The 18,179-nt window shown below is 37.4% G+C and overlaps 1 protein-coding gene across 6 annotated transcripts in view; it reads right to left on the bottom strand.

The window, feature by feature from the left end:
• Window positions 1-18,179, bottom strand: part of csmd3b (CUB and Sushi multiple domains 3b) — a 919,486-nt gene that overhangs the window by 85,296 nt on the left and 816,011 nt on the right. For all 6 annotated transcript variants that reach the window (XM_064348440.1, XM_064348441.1, XM_064348442.1 and 3 more), the window contains 2 exons: window positions 11,172-11,351; window positions 2,442-2,615 (listed from right to left, as the gene is read on the bottom strand). In XM_064348440.1, coding sequence (XP_064204510.1) covers window positions 2,442-2,615; window positions 11,172-11,351 — 354 coding nt within the window. The remainder of the gene's footprint in view (window positions 1-2,441; window positions 2,616-11,171; window positions 11,352-18,179) is intronic.

Here is an 18,179-nt window from a genome sequence, read left to right as displayed (position 1 = left end):
AGATGTCCCTTTTGCGAATGAGTGGTCATATATTGTCTTGGACAATCCGTTTTTGAAATATATATATATATATTTTGCATTTTTGATCACTGGGTAGGCTACGTTCAAAAATAGCTGTGCGTAATACCACACCTGTTGCTTACGGCGTTGTCGCCCTTTTTAGGGCAATTTGGCTTGATTGACAATTCATTTATTCAGTAGGTGAGAGTATAAGCTTTCTAACGATGTATAACATGTCTGATTTTCCTTCTGGAATAGCGTTTTATAGGTCAGCGTAACCGAAAATTTTATCTGCCAATGTCTAAATAAATAAAACGGTAGGCTGCTCTGTGCGCAGCATGCAGGTCCGCGAGCTGATGTTTCGTCTTTTGTTTCGTTTTTTCTCAATGTCGTATTTATTCTTTGAAATGTGTATTTATGTGTTATTATTCTATCTATCTCTGAGGTGCTCTGAAATGTGCATTCTCTGCCAAGCTGAGCCATGGATTTGTATAGGTTTGTGTCTGATGTAGTGTTGCACAGTATGCCGACACTTCAGCACTTTTTCGGTACTTAAAAGAAAAAAAAAAAAAAAGACACGGTTCGGTATTAGAATTTTCCGATGTTTGGTAGTTTTGCGTCAAATGTAAAAGCCAGGGACATGTGTCTCCCGCATTACCGATTGAGAGGATGAAAAGTGTAATTTGTCAGAATCTTCGCTAGATGGCAGCAGCAACTAAGGTTGGCAAGTGAGGTGACCTGCGCTTGTGCATTTTTTCATGGTTGATACAGCGCAAGCTTAGACTCAGTTCAATTCAGTAGCAATAGTTGTTCTAATTTGTAAATATTTAATTATAGGAAGATGCTGTATTGTTATTGAAATATGCTGTTTTTAGATATATTTTAAAGTGAAAGACCTATTTACAGTTAATTTACTTTACAATTGTTTAATTTTTGAAATATATTTAATAGTTTTCTATGGTTTAGTGTTGTAACACTATATTCCTATGCTTATTGATATGTTGAACAGGTTTCCACTTAAAGGTTGTTAATAAACCAGGTTTTTAATAAACTGTTAATTCGAAAATGAGGTCATCCCTTGTGGACATTATGTTTCTGATCTATTAAGGTAATTTCAGTATCGTTTGGTACCGAGTATTGAATCAATATCGTTTCAGTATCAATTATCATGATACTAAACCTGGTATTGGTATCAAAATCAAAATTTTGGTATCGTGACAACACTAGTGTGACACCTTTTTTAGTTGCGGCATGGAAGCGCTGCAGCTGTACATACACACTGGGCCATCTAAGTGTTACGACATGCCATCCAAGTGTTACAACATAGAAAAGGCCTTTATGGGAAGCGGCCAGGACACATCCATGGCGACGCAACTAAGTCGTTCGACAGCGTCTCTTAGCACATTACATTACATTACATTCATTTGGCAGACGCTTTTATCCAAAGCGACGTACAAAAAAGTGCATTTTCATGATCGTAGACAACTGCTGAACACGGGTTCAGTAAGGTACAATTACTTATTTTGTACAGCTATTTCTAGCCGAGAACAATGAACACTATTCTGGTCTAACATCTGCAAAGCCAACTAGGCAGAAGAATAAGCTACAGCACAAAATTGGCCATAAGGCATCCATTTTTTATACAATCATCATGATGTTCAGTAGATATGTTGGGTGAAGGTATATGATCATGAGGACGAAGGCATTTTAAAATCGCTCAATAGGGGGCGTGATGGTGCCAATGCTTGGACCCCTCCCAACGCCGCTTGCGGCTTTAATTTATTTTTGATGTTTTACCGATTGCTTGTTTTGGCGGTTTTTGCTTGAAAGGTGCCATATTAATTGGCTGATTAATTCATTAATTATGTGCCAATAATTTGAGGACTGTAATGTAAATGTGCATTATAAAAGGAGCCCCAACAGATTTTCAAGAGCTAAAGGCCACATCACAATGTTGACTGGGTCTAGTCTTATGAAATGTGTGATGTTTGAGACATCCTTGAGGCCAGTCATGTTATGGTCACACCAATTAATTAATATGGACCGTCCCCACTGTGGGAGCAGGAACACACATGATGGGTAGATTCTGATGTCTGTTTCATTCAATTTACTACCTAATTTGCTTTACTTCATAGCATACTGAGGTTGTCCAGCAACTGAAAGTGATTGATAATGACAGTGCCAGAGCACCTGGACAATGAGCTGTAGGTGATGTTCCTGAACTAGGTAGTAATTATGCTAGGTCCTAGCAAAATTAGCTCATCAATCAGCAAACAATACATTGAGGGTTTTACCAAGGCTATGGTGCCCTGTGCATCCTCGAACTACTGGGTGTGCACATGTGAGAGTATGAATGAAGCGCCCACCTGCATAGCCAGGTGGAGGAAGTGACACTGGTTCAACCATTAGCATGAAGAAGTGGAGACAGGTCAATGACTCACGTAGGCATTGGGGCACCTCACCACTCCAGGTGCCATTTCCCACACAGGTTAGAATGGCTGGGAAGGAAAGCTCATATCCTGGTGAGCAGCTGTAGCTTACACTCGTTCCCCACTCAAAGTCTGTTCCCTCTAGGATCCCATTTGAGATGGTAGGGGGTGTGACACAAGTGACAGCTGGGGGGGAAGAGAGGAGCACAGAAGATTATTATCCTCAAACAAACAAAAAATAATAATTGAGCCATGCTTAGCAGAGAAGAGTGACTTAAGAGTAGGAATTGTTTTGTGTTCATCAGACACACAAGAGTATGTGTATGATGAAGTCTGCGTTGCATGTGTGGGAATATGTTACACATACTGCACTTAAATAGTCCTGTCTGAATTTTCTATCCATGCATGTCCCCAACTGTGCTCTCTAAGTACAGTGTGGGTGGTTGGCAGCAGATGCGTCTTTCGGGGATAGTTACTATGGTATGGACTTTGGCCTAGATATATGTGTGTAACTTGACATTAATCATGCCTAGAATTAATTTCACATTGGAACAGGATGGTCTGGACAAACCACAGGGTGATTAACACTGTAGCTGTAGAATGCTGGAAAAGAACACTGATCTTCTAAAGAAATAAACACACCTGTCTATCTTTGTGTTATTTTGGTTTATTTTGACTTTGTACTGCCAGGTATGTGCCCAGGTGATTAAATAAGGCAGCTTTTGACAAGCTCTACACACACAAAGGCAATGGACATTTTTGGTTTCCTGAGGCAAATGACTAAATAATGTACATAGTTTTACAGCTTGATGATGCAAATAGGCTTACAAAATAAAAGTGTGGTTCCAACTCCATTTTCACATCTGCAGACAAAAACACACAGAGCACAGATGGAGCGTGCATTTCTTATGAACGTTGTTTATCTTCTTGTCCCTTTAACATGTATGACTCCGAGGCTCCACATTACAAGTAGCGCTGTCACAGATAATATGCTACACAGATGACATAGGCAGGAGGCATAATCAATCCATGAAAAAATGGCACTATATTAATCACATTGATAGTGACCACATTGTGTGGGATATTCAAAGTACACTACATTTCCAAAAGTATGTGGAGACCGGAACATCACACCCACATGTACTTGTCAAATATCTCATTCCAAGCCATGGCCATTAATATGGAGTTGGACCCCCCTTTTCTGCTGTAACAGTGTCTACTCTTTTTGGATTTTGGAGCATGGTTACAGCAATTTGTTTCCATTCAACCACAAGAGCATTAATGAGGTTGGGCACTGATGCTGAGCGCAAGGCCTGGCTCACAGTCAGATTTCCAATTTATCCCAAAGGTGATTGATGGGCAGAGGTCAGGGCTCTGTGCCGGCCATTTAAGTTCTTTCCCACAAAACTCAGCAAACCATTTCTTTATGGCCCTTGCCTTGGGCATGGGGACATTGTCATGCTGAAACAGGAAGGGGCCTTCCTCAAACTGTTGCCACAAAGTTCGAAATGCAGAATTGTAAAAACTGGTACATTTATGGGACTCTCCCCTACACTAAACACTGACAATGGCCATTCTGCACTTGTGCCTCAAAGAAGTTAACTCCCGCTTTTCACTGACGTTAAAAAAAAAAAAACCAGATGGAATTAACTTTGCTGCAAAAGCCACCATGTCAGGATTCTGCTCTTCTGTTTCTGTTTTAACTTTTTTGGTCTGCTAGATGGCGGCACTTCTCAGTTTTGTATTTCAGTTAATTTCCCTCATTGCTTTCCACTGTGTTTAATTGTATTATTGTGTTCATTCATTCAATCATTGTTTTTGTCTGGGTCTTATCATTTCCCTCTTTGGATTGATCGTGCATTGAGTTCACCAGTGTCTGGTTATTGTCCTGTCTATTTAAGTCCTTTGTTTGCCTGACACGGTTGCTGGGTGCCAGAGTTGAATGAGTGTTGCATACAAGGACGGATTGTTTTGGTCTATGATTTTGAATTATACGTTTGTTGAAAATCGAATTTGGATCACGGATGAAGTGACTTTAAGAAATACAGTGTGAAGCGGTGGAAGGAGGAAATAAGAAAAGAAAAAAGGAATTGAATACGAAGATAAGGATGATAAATATGTAGTTGGAATAAAGGTGGATGTGAGGCCCGGGTATGGATGGGAAGCAAATGGCGTTTTTAATGACGCCCAGGAAGGGGAAACTCATAAAGAGATTGGGGAAGTAAGAGCAGTGAGGGTAACCGGGGGGGAATTGTAATCATGGAGTGTCAGTCGAACAAGGCTCTTAAAATCAAAAGACTTGAATTGACAAAAGTAATTAGTTTTTTAAGGAGAGAAAGAGCGCTACGAAAAGGTGTTAGTGGGGTCCTGTTGTTGGTAGATGCTGATTGTTTTTTGGAGGTAGGAGTTTTTGGGACAAAGCAGATGAAAAGCTATTGGGAGGGAAAAGAACAAAAATGTGGATCAGTACTTTTAGAATTTGAGGGAGAATTACCAGAAAGAGTCTATTTAGACTATGTTTGTTACAGGGTGAGGGAATATGAGAGGGTTCCACTGAGTGTCAGGATTATGGGCACGTGGCAGCAGTGTGTAGGAAAAAGGATCACAGGTGTAGAAGGTGTGGGAAAGATGGGTGTTCTGATGATGATTGTACGGTGTCTAAAGAACAGGCAATATGCTTTCACTGTGGGGGAAATCATGAAGCGGGAGCAAAGCAGTGTGAAAGAAGGAAGAGGGAAAGTGATGTGGAAAGAATACAAGTGCAGAATAAAATAACATACGCAGAAGCAACGAAGAGAGTGAGGGCAGAAGCGGGAACTGAGAGGAAGGAACAGAATAGAACTGGAATAGAGAGAAAAGATCAAGGGAGATGTGACAAAGAAAACATGCATTTGGACAGAAGAAGGTTTCTGGCATTTATTGCGATGGTGACTAACTGTGCAAGCAAGACAGAAACAAAATCAGAGAGAATCAGAATGGTGGTGGATGCAGCGAAAGAGATTTTGGGTATAACGTGAAGGGGGACGAAATACAGGGAATTTTGGCAAAAGGGTTGGTAGTCAGACGCCAGGGATATAGCGAAATAGCGAAGAATCATGGTTCAGGTATGGGAGGGTGGGGCTAGTGTTTTATTAAATTTTGTTGAGAACTAAATCAGATGCCAATGTACACAGTAGGTGGCGGTAATGCACCAATTTAGGTTTACCAACCCCCATTAAAATCAGAGAAGACGACGACTTGGGTGCTGGTTCCTTGGCTGCGTCCGAATAGTCAAAAAAAAAGTACATCCTAACCTTTTTCCAGTCTTTTCCTAACCACTTTTCCTTGACCTCGATGGAAAATGTCATGAGATCAAGGAAAGATGTGAAGGAGAATTCATAAGGATTTAAGAAAAGACAACCGCGGTGCTAAGAGAATCCGACTGCACTTACACTAGGCTACATAATTATGCAATGGCAGATGTTATTGACATGGGTCTGCCATGGTGAAACTACAATGTTCCGAAGATGGACTACTAAAAGCGCATCTTAGATACTTCGCCCTGTGCGTTCTTACCGTGTTGTTTCATGCAGGCCATATAAACGTGGACAACCCGGTAAAAAATATTACTTCATTACCAAGGTTGGAACTGAAATTTAAAAAAGGAATATAGGCTACCAGTCACAAAAGTGAAATGAAATGATTGTCACATTGTGAATGTTTGCTCACGCTCACCCTCCTGTCCACTCACACTTATTGATATGAATCCCAATTAGTATGATTGTATGAAAATAATTGTTAGATTTAATGGAAGGTATGCATAAAATGTTAGGTGTACAAATCTGCTACTGTACATATCATCATTCTTAAGTTTCAAACATGTTGAATTAAAAAACACCTGGCTAAAAACATCTCATATCCCTTTTTCTTGAAAGACAGACTTCTGTGTTATGGTTAACATGCTGATTAATATGATCTGATTATAATCCTATACATATAATAGCTTAAGAACCACCACACAACTCAGTCATGTTGGTTGATTGTTTTTGTGAACAGCCGAATGGTGCGTCGCTTTAAATGTTGCTGCCGAAAGGAATTGTGGGACGGCATTATCTCCTTTCCTTTCGTAAAGGACGGTCCTGTGTGCCCTATGCTAAAGGAGATAAGAAAGGAAGCATTGAAGCACCTTTCCTTAGCATTTAGAGAATTCGACCAGCTGTTATCATGGCTGCCACTTAGATACTTCCGGGTCATTTCACTCAGTTAGGAATCTTCCTAAGCAAAAAAGACTATTCAGACGCAGCCCTTGTGATCTGCCTGAATGTGTTCTGCCCGTACTGTTTTCTGCCCTTGTTGTTTGTTTCCCTGTGCTTCAAGGATTCTAGTTCCCTGCGTTTTCTAATTTTTTTCTAGTGTTTCGAGTTTTCCTGCTTGTTGATTTGTTTCTATTTTGTTTGACTTTCTGGATTCGCCGTCGTGGCATTACTTCTGTTAATTGTTTGTTTTTGTAAGTAAAGCCTTCGTTTGAAATACCCCTTTTGGACTTTCTGTGTTTTGTTACTCTGCGCTTGGGTCCTAACCCGCCATACTGTGACACACCAGCCATAATACTGTAAATCACCTGTAACAGGACACATGCATACATTTCCATTCTCTCATCCCATATTTTTGCAGTCGACCATCAGAATGCCCTGAAACAGATATGCATTAACGCAAACATGCAAATTCTATGGATTCTATGGGAAAATGCTATTTGTCTCATTAGCCATTTATAAAAGCCTTAGTAAATATGGCCCTAAATTTATTCAGTGAATGCAACTCAACTCCAAGTACACTCTTTTTGAGTTAAGAGTAACACAAAATGTTTACTTAAACTCCACTTTGTTAAAAAAGAAAATAAATATATTTAAATGAAAACAGCCTGCACAAGCAAACAAATCAATTCGAACTATTGGGGTCAATTTCACCCTAAAGTGTCAAAAAAGTTGAAATAACATGAGGGTTTAACTGAATGGCTTTATCTTTTTGTACATGTAGACTTTTCCAGTATAAATGGCACAGTACTCTTAAAATAAAAAGGTATTTTAGGTAGGAAAATGTAATTGAATAATTCTTACTAGGTGTAGGATAGTTTAAAGTGTGCCCTTTATGAGGTCCCCAAGAAAAACCTGTTTACTGTGCTGACAGGGAGTCAGCACGTGATAGAGTGCTCAGTTGCAAAATATTCTACTGGATCAACATTATGTAAATCTTGGGTTCTCTATAATACAGAGTAATCATGTTTTGTATTGTTGGAAAACCAATGTCATGGGGAACAAGTAAAGTGTCTCTGGTGGTGGGGTGCTGAATAAAGGTATCTGCCCAGCCAGATACCATGGTTAACCTGGAGTGGTATGCTTACAGAGATAGCACAAGCAGGATCATTAATGTTCTACTTTGTCATGATTGTGTCTTTATTTTATGTCTTGCGGCTTTCTTTCAGGTTTTGTATACAAGTGAAAAAGTGCAATGGTTCGGGAAGACTCATCAACACAGTCTCCTATGCATTATATGCGAATAACCATTCAACTACACACACACTTTTGCACAATTTTATATTGCCATTATTAACATACTGTACAATAAATTGCATTCACTTTAACCTGGCATTCCTCTTTGACTCTCACCACAGCATACCTAGCGTGGAGGTCAGAACAGCTGAGACACTGACCCATTTCAAGCAAAGACTGAAGACTCACCTCTTCAGGCTGCACCTCTCCCCATCCCTCCCTAACCCCCTGTAAATGACTGTAAGCTTAGGGTTGTAACTAGGCAGCTGTTTCGTAGGTGACTTAGGTGCATTAACTGTCTTAACTACTGCTTGTATTTTTTCCATAGACTGCGTTGTTGCCGTTCTCATTGTGTTAGTGTTAATCAGTTTAAACCTTCAGGGTCCAAGTTGAACTATGCGGTTGTTCCCTGCACTTGGACCGGTACTTCTCTCTAGGGTTTTCGTCATACTTGTTCCTGGTTATGGTTATACACCTCGTTGTACGTCGCTCTGGATAAGAACGTCTGCCAAATGCTTGTAATATAATGTAATGTAAAAGCTATTTCTAGCCAAGAACACAGTTCAGTTGAACAACATGAAGAGACGCAACACTTATGAAATGTACTCTCAAAATGCTATACATGCCAAAACGACCGTTTCAAACCTAATGGCCCAGTTTTTTCAAAAAAAATTTTTTCCCATTGCAGGGGACTTGAATCGACCAGGCTCATGTCCCCCTTTTCACCGTATTTAAAAAAAACTAAAATGTTTTATACCACACTGTAAACAAGATATACCTGTAAAATATTGTTGTTCAAGCTAGGTTTATCTGTCTAGCCATGTCGGAAAACACGGGCCTCTTTCCCGGCATAACTTGGACTAATCGAAACTGAACAGTCAGGATGATGTTAAGATGAGCTGGCTACTATTTGAACAACATTTAATTTCTTACAGTAATGTAAGTTGCCTGGTCATTCCCACAAAATTATCCAGGAAGTAGCTCTGCAATCAGATGGCCACTGTAATATGCATTCTGGGTAAAAACCTTTAACTTTGACTATTTTAAACTTCAAAATATGCATATTTGATAGCTGAATTAAAATGGACTTGATAAAACACTCAGTTAACGTGGCACCAATGGATGATAAAACTATTAGGCTGATAGTCGTGTGAGTAAAATAAGATCTAGACAAGTCATTCTCATGTCCATCAATGTGAATAAGACACTGGTTATAAAAAAAATGAACTTTTTCTGTTTGTTTTACAAATTTTTCCTTTAACTACACAGAAGTATATGGTGCTTGTCAAACCTGTCATGTATGTGTAGCTGCCTGTTTCTTTCTGAGTAATTTTTACATTCCCTTTTCCAACACTGATAACTGCTAATGATAAGAAACTTGCTTACATTTTTTAGATCAAGCATTGGAACAAGGTGGTTTGATTTTGGTATACCAATTGGCATTTTTTTTATTTTATTTTTTGCTACAACTGTGTTTACCTTGCTATGATACATCTGTGAATAGTGTCCATTGTTGTGAATCCACATCTTCCTTCTTTTGGTGATTCACATTTTTCTGATGGGAGTGCTAAGACATGCATTAGGTGCATGTATAAATTGGTTAACATTTAATAACTAGCACTTTCAAAGCTGACAGTACTCTGTGTTCACATTGCCAGAATGTCTCAATGGCAAATATCGGTACAGACAACTTAAATAAAGTTTGTTTAAGCTTGTTTAAAGGAATGGAAAAAAAAATAAAATCCTACTTTTTAAGGACTTTTCAGTGAATCTTAGTGTGTCCTTTTTTTTCTTTCTTCTTTTCCCCCGGGTGCACCAAGGATCCAGCTGATTAATGGCGATTTAGGGGAGGATTGTTCTTTATCTGCTATGTCGCACTGTCACTTCTGGTACAGATTCATTGACCTTTTGTGGTATGTTTTGATTTCACTTATTGATACACTGCATAGGTAGGATTCTGAATTAAAAGACAGTGTAATGTTTGTCCACATATATTATCAGAACTATGCGGAGCCCCCAGGGGTCAGGAGAATATTGTGGAAAACAATATAAAACTGAATTGGAAAATACAAGCTAAAAAACAACAGACCACAACCCCCTCAGCTCAACAGCACAATTTGTTGCTTCCTCCACCTGTTTCAAAGGTGAAATCATGACTTCATCATGATAGTAACCCTAACAGACAAGATAGACACATGGAGAAATGCCATTTTTAGTTTTTCAATTCCTCCTGGGGGGCTCTGAAGAACTGTTCGTGAATAATTGGTTGATATTGTAAATTTACATATGAATACATTAAATAAGTGTTTAGAATCAATAGTGGTGTGTACTTTATTTGTAATTAAGTTTCCAACCCCACTTTAATTGAAACAGTGAAAATCTTGTAGATGTATTAATTTATTTTGTATTTCTTCAGTATGTTTTCAGTTGAGGATATTTCACAGTAATCTTAAAGCTTATATTTTATGGGAATTTGAAGAAACTTTTCTACTGTTAATCAGTACAGTAGTTTAAATATTAAATGTTGTATTTCATTTAAGGTTGGTACTGTAATTCTACAAAAACTGAATCATTAAATATTGTATTTAGATTGTACTTCTACGGGTTTTTAACATTACATATTTAAACATTAAATCTAAACAAACACTGCAAGTTTAAAGTTTGAGATGATTTTAATCTGTTTTATACAGTATTTGGAGACTTTTCATTTTGTCTTCCAAAATAAAACTGTTATTTTAAAATCTTGAGCATGTGTTAACACTTTATTGAAGGTGTTTGATCGTAATAATTTAGGAAAAATCTGTAAAATAACAGTGTTTCTCTGCAAAACCTTTAATGAAAATTTCTGTAAATTTTGCACTTTATTTGAATTAGGATATTTTACTTAAACTTTACGGTTTTTGTTTGGCAGCCATTGCTGCCAGTCATTTGATCGTTTTTTAATGATTGTTTTTTTTACAGCGTACGTATGACTAAATAATAACCAATTAACACTAAAACATTTCAAAGTGAGTTTTTCTTGTGATAAAATGTGCAATAATGCCTTCAATGCATTTAGATTTTTTAGAATGAGCCCATTGATTTCGTGAAGCATTAAGTGCAGGCACAAATGCTCAAACAGGCAAATTAGCATAAATTTTGACTTCTAAAGTACATTTTACGTATCCAAATGGCTAGACTGTCAGATAGTCAACCACTACTGGTAAATACCTACCTTTACAAGTTGGTATGAGGCCACTCCAGGTGCCATTTCCTGTGCAGGTACGAACTATAGAGCTTCCGGCCTCCGTGGTATACCCTGGCTGGCATACATAGGTAACATTCTGCCCAATGGAATAGTCATCCCCGTATTTCAACCCATTGGCCGGTACTCCAGGCTCCCCGCAATTTATCTCTGCAAGACAAATGTCATTTTCATCTTCAACAGTTTAACACAAGATAACAGCATTGTCTGTTTGAAACCATTCATAACGGCAAATGACAAATGTAACATTTTTAACTGTTTATAAATGCAACTAAAGAGAAATATCAATTTAAAATAATGTATTACTGCAAGTCAACAGCAGCATCCATTATGTGTAGTTTACTACTAGACTTAAAACAGCTCAGAACTACATAAGAAACCTTAGCTTCAAAATATTCCAACCAGGCCACCAATCAGAACAAGTGAGACGATTCTCTAAACTTTGAACCTTGTGCTGGTAGTGCTCAGTAAACAAGAGAAAGCATTGCCTTGCCTTTTATTAGCCTAACACAGAGTACTATACTGACTTGAGACCAAGCTTTCTATTATTCCCAATGAGTGATTTTAGATTTGCCTAGTCACAAGAACGTGCAGCCATACTCTGGATGGGTTTCTTCTTTCTAGTCCCCATAAGAACCATACTTTCCCGAGAAACTAAAACTAAACTGAAACTAGACCATTTTTTTTCTACTAAGCCCGTAAAAGCATATGGGGGAGGAAAAAAAAAAAAAACTTTTGCAAGATCTCGCAAAACTTCTGGGTACTCTCACAAAACTTTGGTGAGCTATCATTTGCGTCCCCCCCCCCCCCAAAAAAAAAATATATATATACACACACACACACACACACACAATATATATTTAGCAACATGATTCCATATAGACGCCAGCAGTAATTGGACAGTGTTATAACAATCTTTTACACTGAGTGCACCCTGAGTGTAACGTGAGAGAACATCGCAGCAATTGTGTGCGTTTCTTTGTTCAGTATTTAGCTATTCTGGACATTTAGTTAGAACTGGGATGTAAACACGTAATCCTGTGTGGAATGAGTAACATTAGCAGCTCATAGGTACATTATTGCTAACTAATACACTTGTAAAGTGAATGACTTTTAAACAAAATTATCCATATCCTATTCAAATATTAGTCTCTTTATTTTCTAAAATACAACATAATATGTATATGCTCATGGCTATGGATAATTGGTACTTTATGCAAATAAGCTATCTTATCTGACCTGTGTTCTGCAATTGTTCCAATGTCCTTCAGTATACCATTAATAAAATGTAATGTAATCAATAGATAAGTGCTTAATGAATCCATTTCAGTTGACCGATTTAGGCTTATTACCTTTAAACTCAATAAAATCTTCGAAATTGATAAGTGTTGCATTTATATTTTTGTTCAGTATATAAACAGTAACAGCAGTGCCCATAGGAAGGAAGACATCTTGATGGAAGAACAGAATTCAATACAAAAGCTCCCCAACCTTGGGCATCTACTATAGCTGCCTAACATAACTAGCCAGCTAAAAGTAAGTTTCTTACAGGTTCAACAGAACACAGGCCAGCTCCGCATTGCTTTTTATGGGGAACTTCAGCTGATGCTGATGATGAAAAGCAATTCCAAGGTTGACTAGTTATTGAATGAGCCCTGTCGGCTTCGCTGTATCTAGGCTTCTTAGCATCCGTCAATGCAGCAGCTAACAAGCAACAAGCATTTCTAGAATCTTCTTTTTCATCTTCTGAGGTTTAATGGTGTTTGGTATACCAGCTTTTGGTGCATTAAGGGCACCAACTGGACTGGAGTGTGGAGCAGTAGATTTGGCAGGGAATTATTATTATTATTATTATTATTATTATTATTATTATTATTAATTATAATTATTGATTTTAATAATAATAATAATAATAATAATAAAACCAAAACAATAAAATGAACTAAATTATTTTAAGGAAGCCAGTTTTCCTTAGAAAGCTGATAATGTAACTGAATATTTTGTTTGATGAGTTTCCTACAAGACCTTCAAATTAAATACTGTTTTCCATTCCTCAATGATTTAAATAAACTGTTTTGTTCTTTACTGTATGCATTACTATGAAATCATGTGTTCTACCGATTCTAGATCATTACAGTGTATGCATTTCCTTGTTGGATGCTTACCTATTTCATACAATGTATCATTGAGTCCTGCATGACTAATTCTTATTAATTCTAATGGTTTCTTCTTTCCGATTCCAGCCCCCAATTCTCCCAGCACCAACATGCTTCTCTATTCTCTATACAAGTGTCTACCTGTTTCACCATAGTCCCAGTGTTCCTGCCAGATTTTGTACATATGAAATTAGATATAGGCTAAACCTTGGCATCAGCTTTACTAAGTGAAATGCATAAGTGTCTTAGGGTCTGTTTGGCTAGAATATCTACTGCTTCATTTCCCTCTATGCCAACATGGGCAGGTAGACAGAGAAAATGAATGTGTGAGCTGTTCGTTTTTAACCTATATAATATATGTGCAGATGTTGAGCAAAATATCCTGTCTGCATAAGGTTTTTACCAGACATAAGGCTAGACAATGCTGAGAAGCTGACAGAGAAAATTACAGCTTTGTTTATTTTGTTTGCCTCTATCCACTGTAGTGCTAGGGTTATTCCCAATAGCTCAGTCCTATATACAGCCAGATGATCTGACACCCTCTTCTTTATGGCTAAATTAAATCTGGGAATAAACACAACAGCACCTGCATGACCAGAAACAGGATCCTTAGATCCATCTGTGAATATCATTAACATATCTGCAAAGTGTCGTTCAATATGTCCCTGAACTAGGCTATATCGCAAACAGGTAGAAAACTGGATCTTCCTTTAAGTTTCTGTTGTAAATTCAAATCTATGCTTGGTAAATGGTAAATGGACTGCATTTATATAGTGCTTTTATCCAAAGCGCTTTACAATTGATGCTGAGCCTTGTCTTTGTGCATTTTTACCTGATTAAATTTTACACTAATATTTCCAATTATGTATTTCAACTGATGTTGGAAGTAATTACAGATGACAAATGCTTTCAAGTTCAGTCCATAGTTTTTTGCCCCTTACGGAATCCACTCTGATATGGGGAAAATAAATCTCTGCTTTCTTAGTCTTTCAGTTATCATTTGTTCCATAATTTTACCTAAGTGGGATGTTAAAGCAACATCCCAGGTGAAGTTATACGTGCATTACTGATGGCTCTTTTTAATTCACATAAATTAAACAATGAATCTAATGAGTTTCTTTTTCTCTAGTATTCCAGGATTTCCTGCCATTATTTTTCTACTGTACTGTCTGACTTCCAATGTAAGATTTTCAGAACAATGGACCTTCCAGAATGTTTCAGCCAGCAGTTCAGCCTTTTCCCTGTTACTGACTGCAGTTTTGTCTGCACTGCTCAGTACAGGTAGCCCATAATTACTCCTTATGCCCCCCATTTTCCTGATCATGCCCCATACATCAGACAGCTGAGTCTGTCTCCTGATACTGTTACAAAATGTCTGCCAGTATGTATGCTTCGCTGATCTTTTAGTTTTTCTATGTAGACTACTTAATAACTCAAGCCACTTTGTATAAATGTAGCTACTCCTTCCCCTTTCCCTGATTCCCTCTCTCTCCTATTAGCTGCATAACACTTCATTATGAAATCCAGCTGTGGCTTCAACCATGTTTCTTTTATGCGTATTGAATTCCTGCCTATTAGAAATTGAACTTCCACCAGTGTTTCCTGTGGAATTGATCTCTTGGTGTGGTGGTGGGTGTCTGAAAGGGGGGCGGGGGATGGCGGGGGTGTAGCAAAGGCAAAAAAGACTATGAAAACATAACCTCGAGACTTTTTTTATATCTAAATCTATCTTTTAGCTCTGACGAGCTCTTGATACAAGGAATAGCAGTTCGCAAGAGCTAAAAAGTAGTTTTAGATGTACTTTAAAACCATAAAAGGTTTGTTAACCCTTGTATTGTTTGTAAATATTGAAGCAAAATAGGCATGTATTTGAGTTATAGTGGGGTGAGAACAATTAAAAGAGCACACTGTCCATCTAGAAGTTCTATCTTCAAGAATAGAGGACTATATAACCAAAATTTATACTCAAGAAAAGTTACATATTGCACTTTAAAAGGGACACTCTTCTGCTAAATTAACTCAATTACCATGACAAAATAGTACTTAGTTGGAATGTTTTATCTTTTTATTTAACTATATAATTTGAGCTGGGTCCACATTCAAAGCCCTCTCTCTCTGTCTCTCTCTCACACTCAATGACAGAGCTTACATGCATTGTCCATGCAAAAAAAAAAAGGAAAAAGTGAGAAAAATGGCTTTAAAAATTATGTTCTGTTACATTCTAATTCTACTGAGAAGCATGATACAAACATTTCCTAACTAACTTAGACGCTTGATTAATGTATTTTTTATTAGCTAGTTTTATCTGTATTCATTTCTGGACACTGCAGCAGCTTGTGAGACTGCTCCTCTCGTTATAATCATAATCGTCATTAGAATGCAGCCCTCTTTGTCAGCTGTAGCAACTGTAGCCTAACTCTCAGTTTTGCTAGCTCACTACATTCACAAAACCTTAAAAATAAACACTTTCCCTTTCGTTTTCATGGGAAAAAATCACCATGTTGTAGTATGGAAATGGAAGTAGTTGAATCACTCAAACATTTTAAATGCCCTTTTTAAAAAAAAAAAAAATTCGCGCTCTTTTGGCGATTTGCCAACATTCTGCGGCCGTTATAACAGTAGCTCTAGATTTTAAAAAAATGGTAGGCACGTCCGTAGCTCAACTGAAACAGGTTCGGCTTCGGCTCAAACAAACACTGTTTATTTTCAGATAACGTTACATATTTATCACATTTATTTTTTACTTGTCCGATCAGACAACTGCATGAGGCATTCCACTTGCCCGAACAGAGTTAGAATGAGCCAGTTGTCATCACCGAATGATAGTTAACGCCAGTGCTTGAGACGGTCAGGAGCTGTTGGGACTTGTATACGAGTACCGAATCTTCTTTTGATTACCAACATTAATTTATTTTAAACAGTATGTATTTTAAGGAGTAGGTACTAGCACTTATTTTGGTCCAATTAAAACACTGGTTAACACTATGGTATTTTAGTAATATTTGAAGCGTCGCTACCTACCTTTTCCTTGTCTTTCGGTGGCTGAAGAAAAAAAAAGTGACGCTTTGACAGACCGTGCGACCTTCGCGCGCTGCAAGTCATCCGACCACCTCAGAAATGAGCAAGCACGGAGCGCGTGCCCTAGGCTCTTTTTGAAAATAAATATGTGGACGCGACAGTATGGATTTGAAAGCGCATTTAGGCAGAAATATTTAGAAAGTTTAACATTTTTAATTTATGAATTTAATATAGGCTATATATATATATATATATATATATATAATTTTTTTTTTATTTTTTTTTTTTTAATTTCTATTATGGTGTGGCGGCAAGGATTTGCCACGGCAAAACCATACCAGCAGAAACGTTGCTTGCATTGAAGGATTACTAAAACCATTAAGACAACCCATCCCATGACTGTAAGCTAAGATCGTCTCCATTTAGAATGTCCTTTACGGTTTCCCAATGAAATCTCAACCGAGTTCACTATGATCTCGATCCGTTCTGTTCTACATTTCACCTGTGCAGAGCAGTTTACCACGTTTACTATAAACAACACAAATTTTAATTTTTGTCCACAATTAGCGTCTCAATTAGCGTCCTTATCACAACCTTTGCATTTCCCTGTATTGTTAATTTTTCCACCCGTTTGTTTAGGAACTTGCATGTTTTCAGACACATTCATGGCCTCACCATGTGTGATTCCCAGACTAATCTTAACTGTGTGTACTTCTGCTGCTCTCTTACTGACCTCACATCCATGGTAAGCAGAACTGTGGTCTCCTCCACAATTACAACATTTCAATTTTGCTCCCTGTGCAAACTGTCCATATTCATGTTCATCTTCGGAAAAACAAGCTGTAATTTGGTATTTTCTGTCGTTAATTTCTTTTGCTGGCCATAACATTGTCTGTAACATTAATTGTTGTTTTTAATTTAATTCATTTGTAGTTTAAGGTAATACACTTACCTTAAATATTAAGAAGACAATCAAGTGTTACTTCCGGGGAAAATAACCACAATTTGAATTGAATGCAGTTTCCTGCACCTTCAATAATAATAATTTATTGCACTTCATTTCTTAGTCTGTTTAATGTTCAGTTCAGTTTGTTTAATTCTATTGACTTTTTTTTATCTTGTTGCCCAATATAATTGCAATATTTAAGTGAATATATTAATAAAAAGCTGTTTTAACTTGAAGACACGTTTAATTACGGACACACCAATATGAAACCTCCGTCCGATTCCCATTCCTATTATTTGGAGGAAACATTAGCCGATACTGACTGATGTTTGGTGCTTCTGCTTCCATAGGTTTCATGAAAAACAACTGAAAATCTTGACATTCTAAAAAACTGAATTTTAATAACACAACTTTAAAAATATGTTTGTTTGTTACCTTAATGTCATTTCTTCACATTATTCCAACTAAAAATGCATTCTTTAGGTGGTCCACCTTCACCGTTAGATTAGATATTGCATACTTGTAACTTAAAAAAACTTTTCATTTTCATCTGGTTTTGAGTACTGAAGGATGTCAATCATATCAAAACTAAAAATATGACTTACATAAAGAATTATAAAAGCAATTATATAAAATATAGTAACTTTATAAATATAGTTCACCAAGTGCTGAATGTTTATATTGAATAGCCAATGTATCTAATTGTATGGGGTGAAACAACACATTCTATGTATCTGTTGGAATGTAAGAGGGTATGGACAGTAGCTGCATTAAGTGCATTAAAGGGTTAAGGAACCCCATGGTCTGTTTGGAATGGACTGCCTTACCTACAATTTGCTATAATTGGAAGTTTCCCAT

Source organism: Anguilla rostrata, chromosome 8, assembly GCF_018555375.3.
Source record: "Anguilla rostrata isolate EN2019 chromosome 8, ASM1855537v3, whole genome shotgun sequence".
Taxonomy (NCBI): Eukaryota; Metazoa; Chordata; class Actinopteri; order Anguilliformes; family Anguillidae; genus Anguilla; species Anguilla rostrata.
The sequence above is the reverse complement of the archived record's forward strand: the minus strand, read 5'-3'. Positions and strand labels throughout refer to the sequence as shown.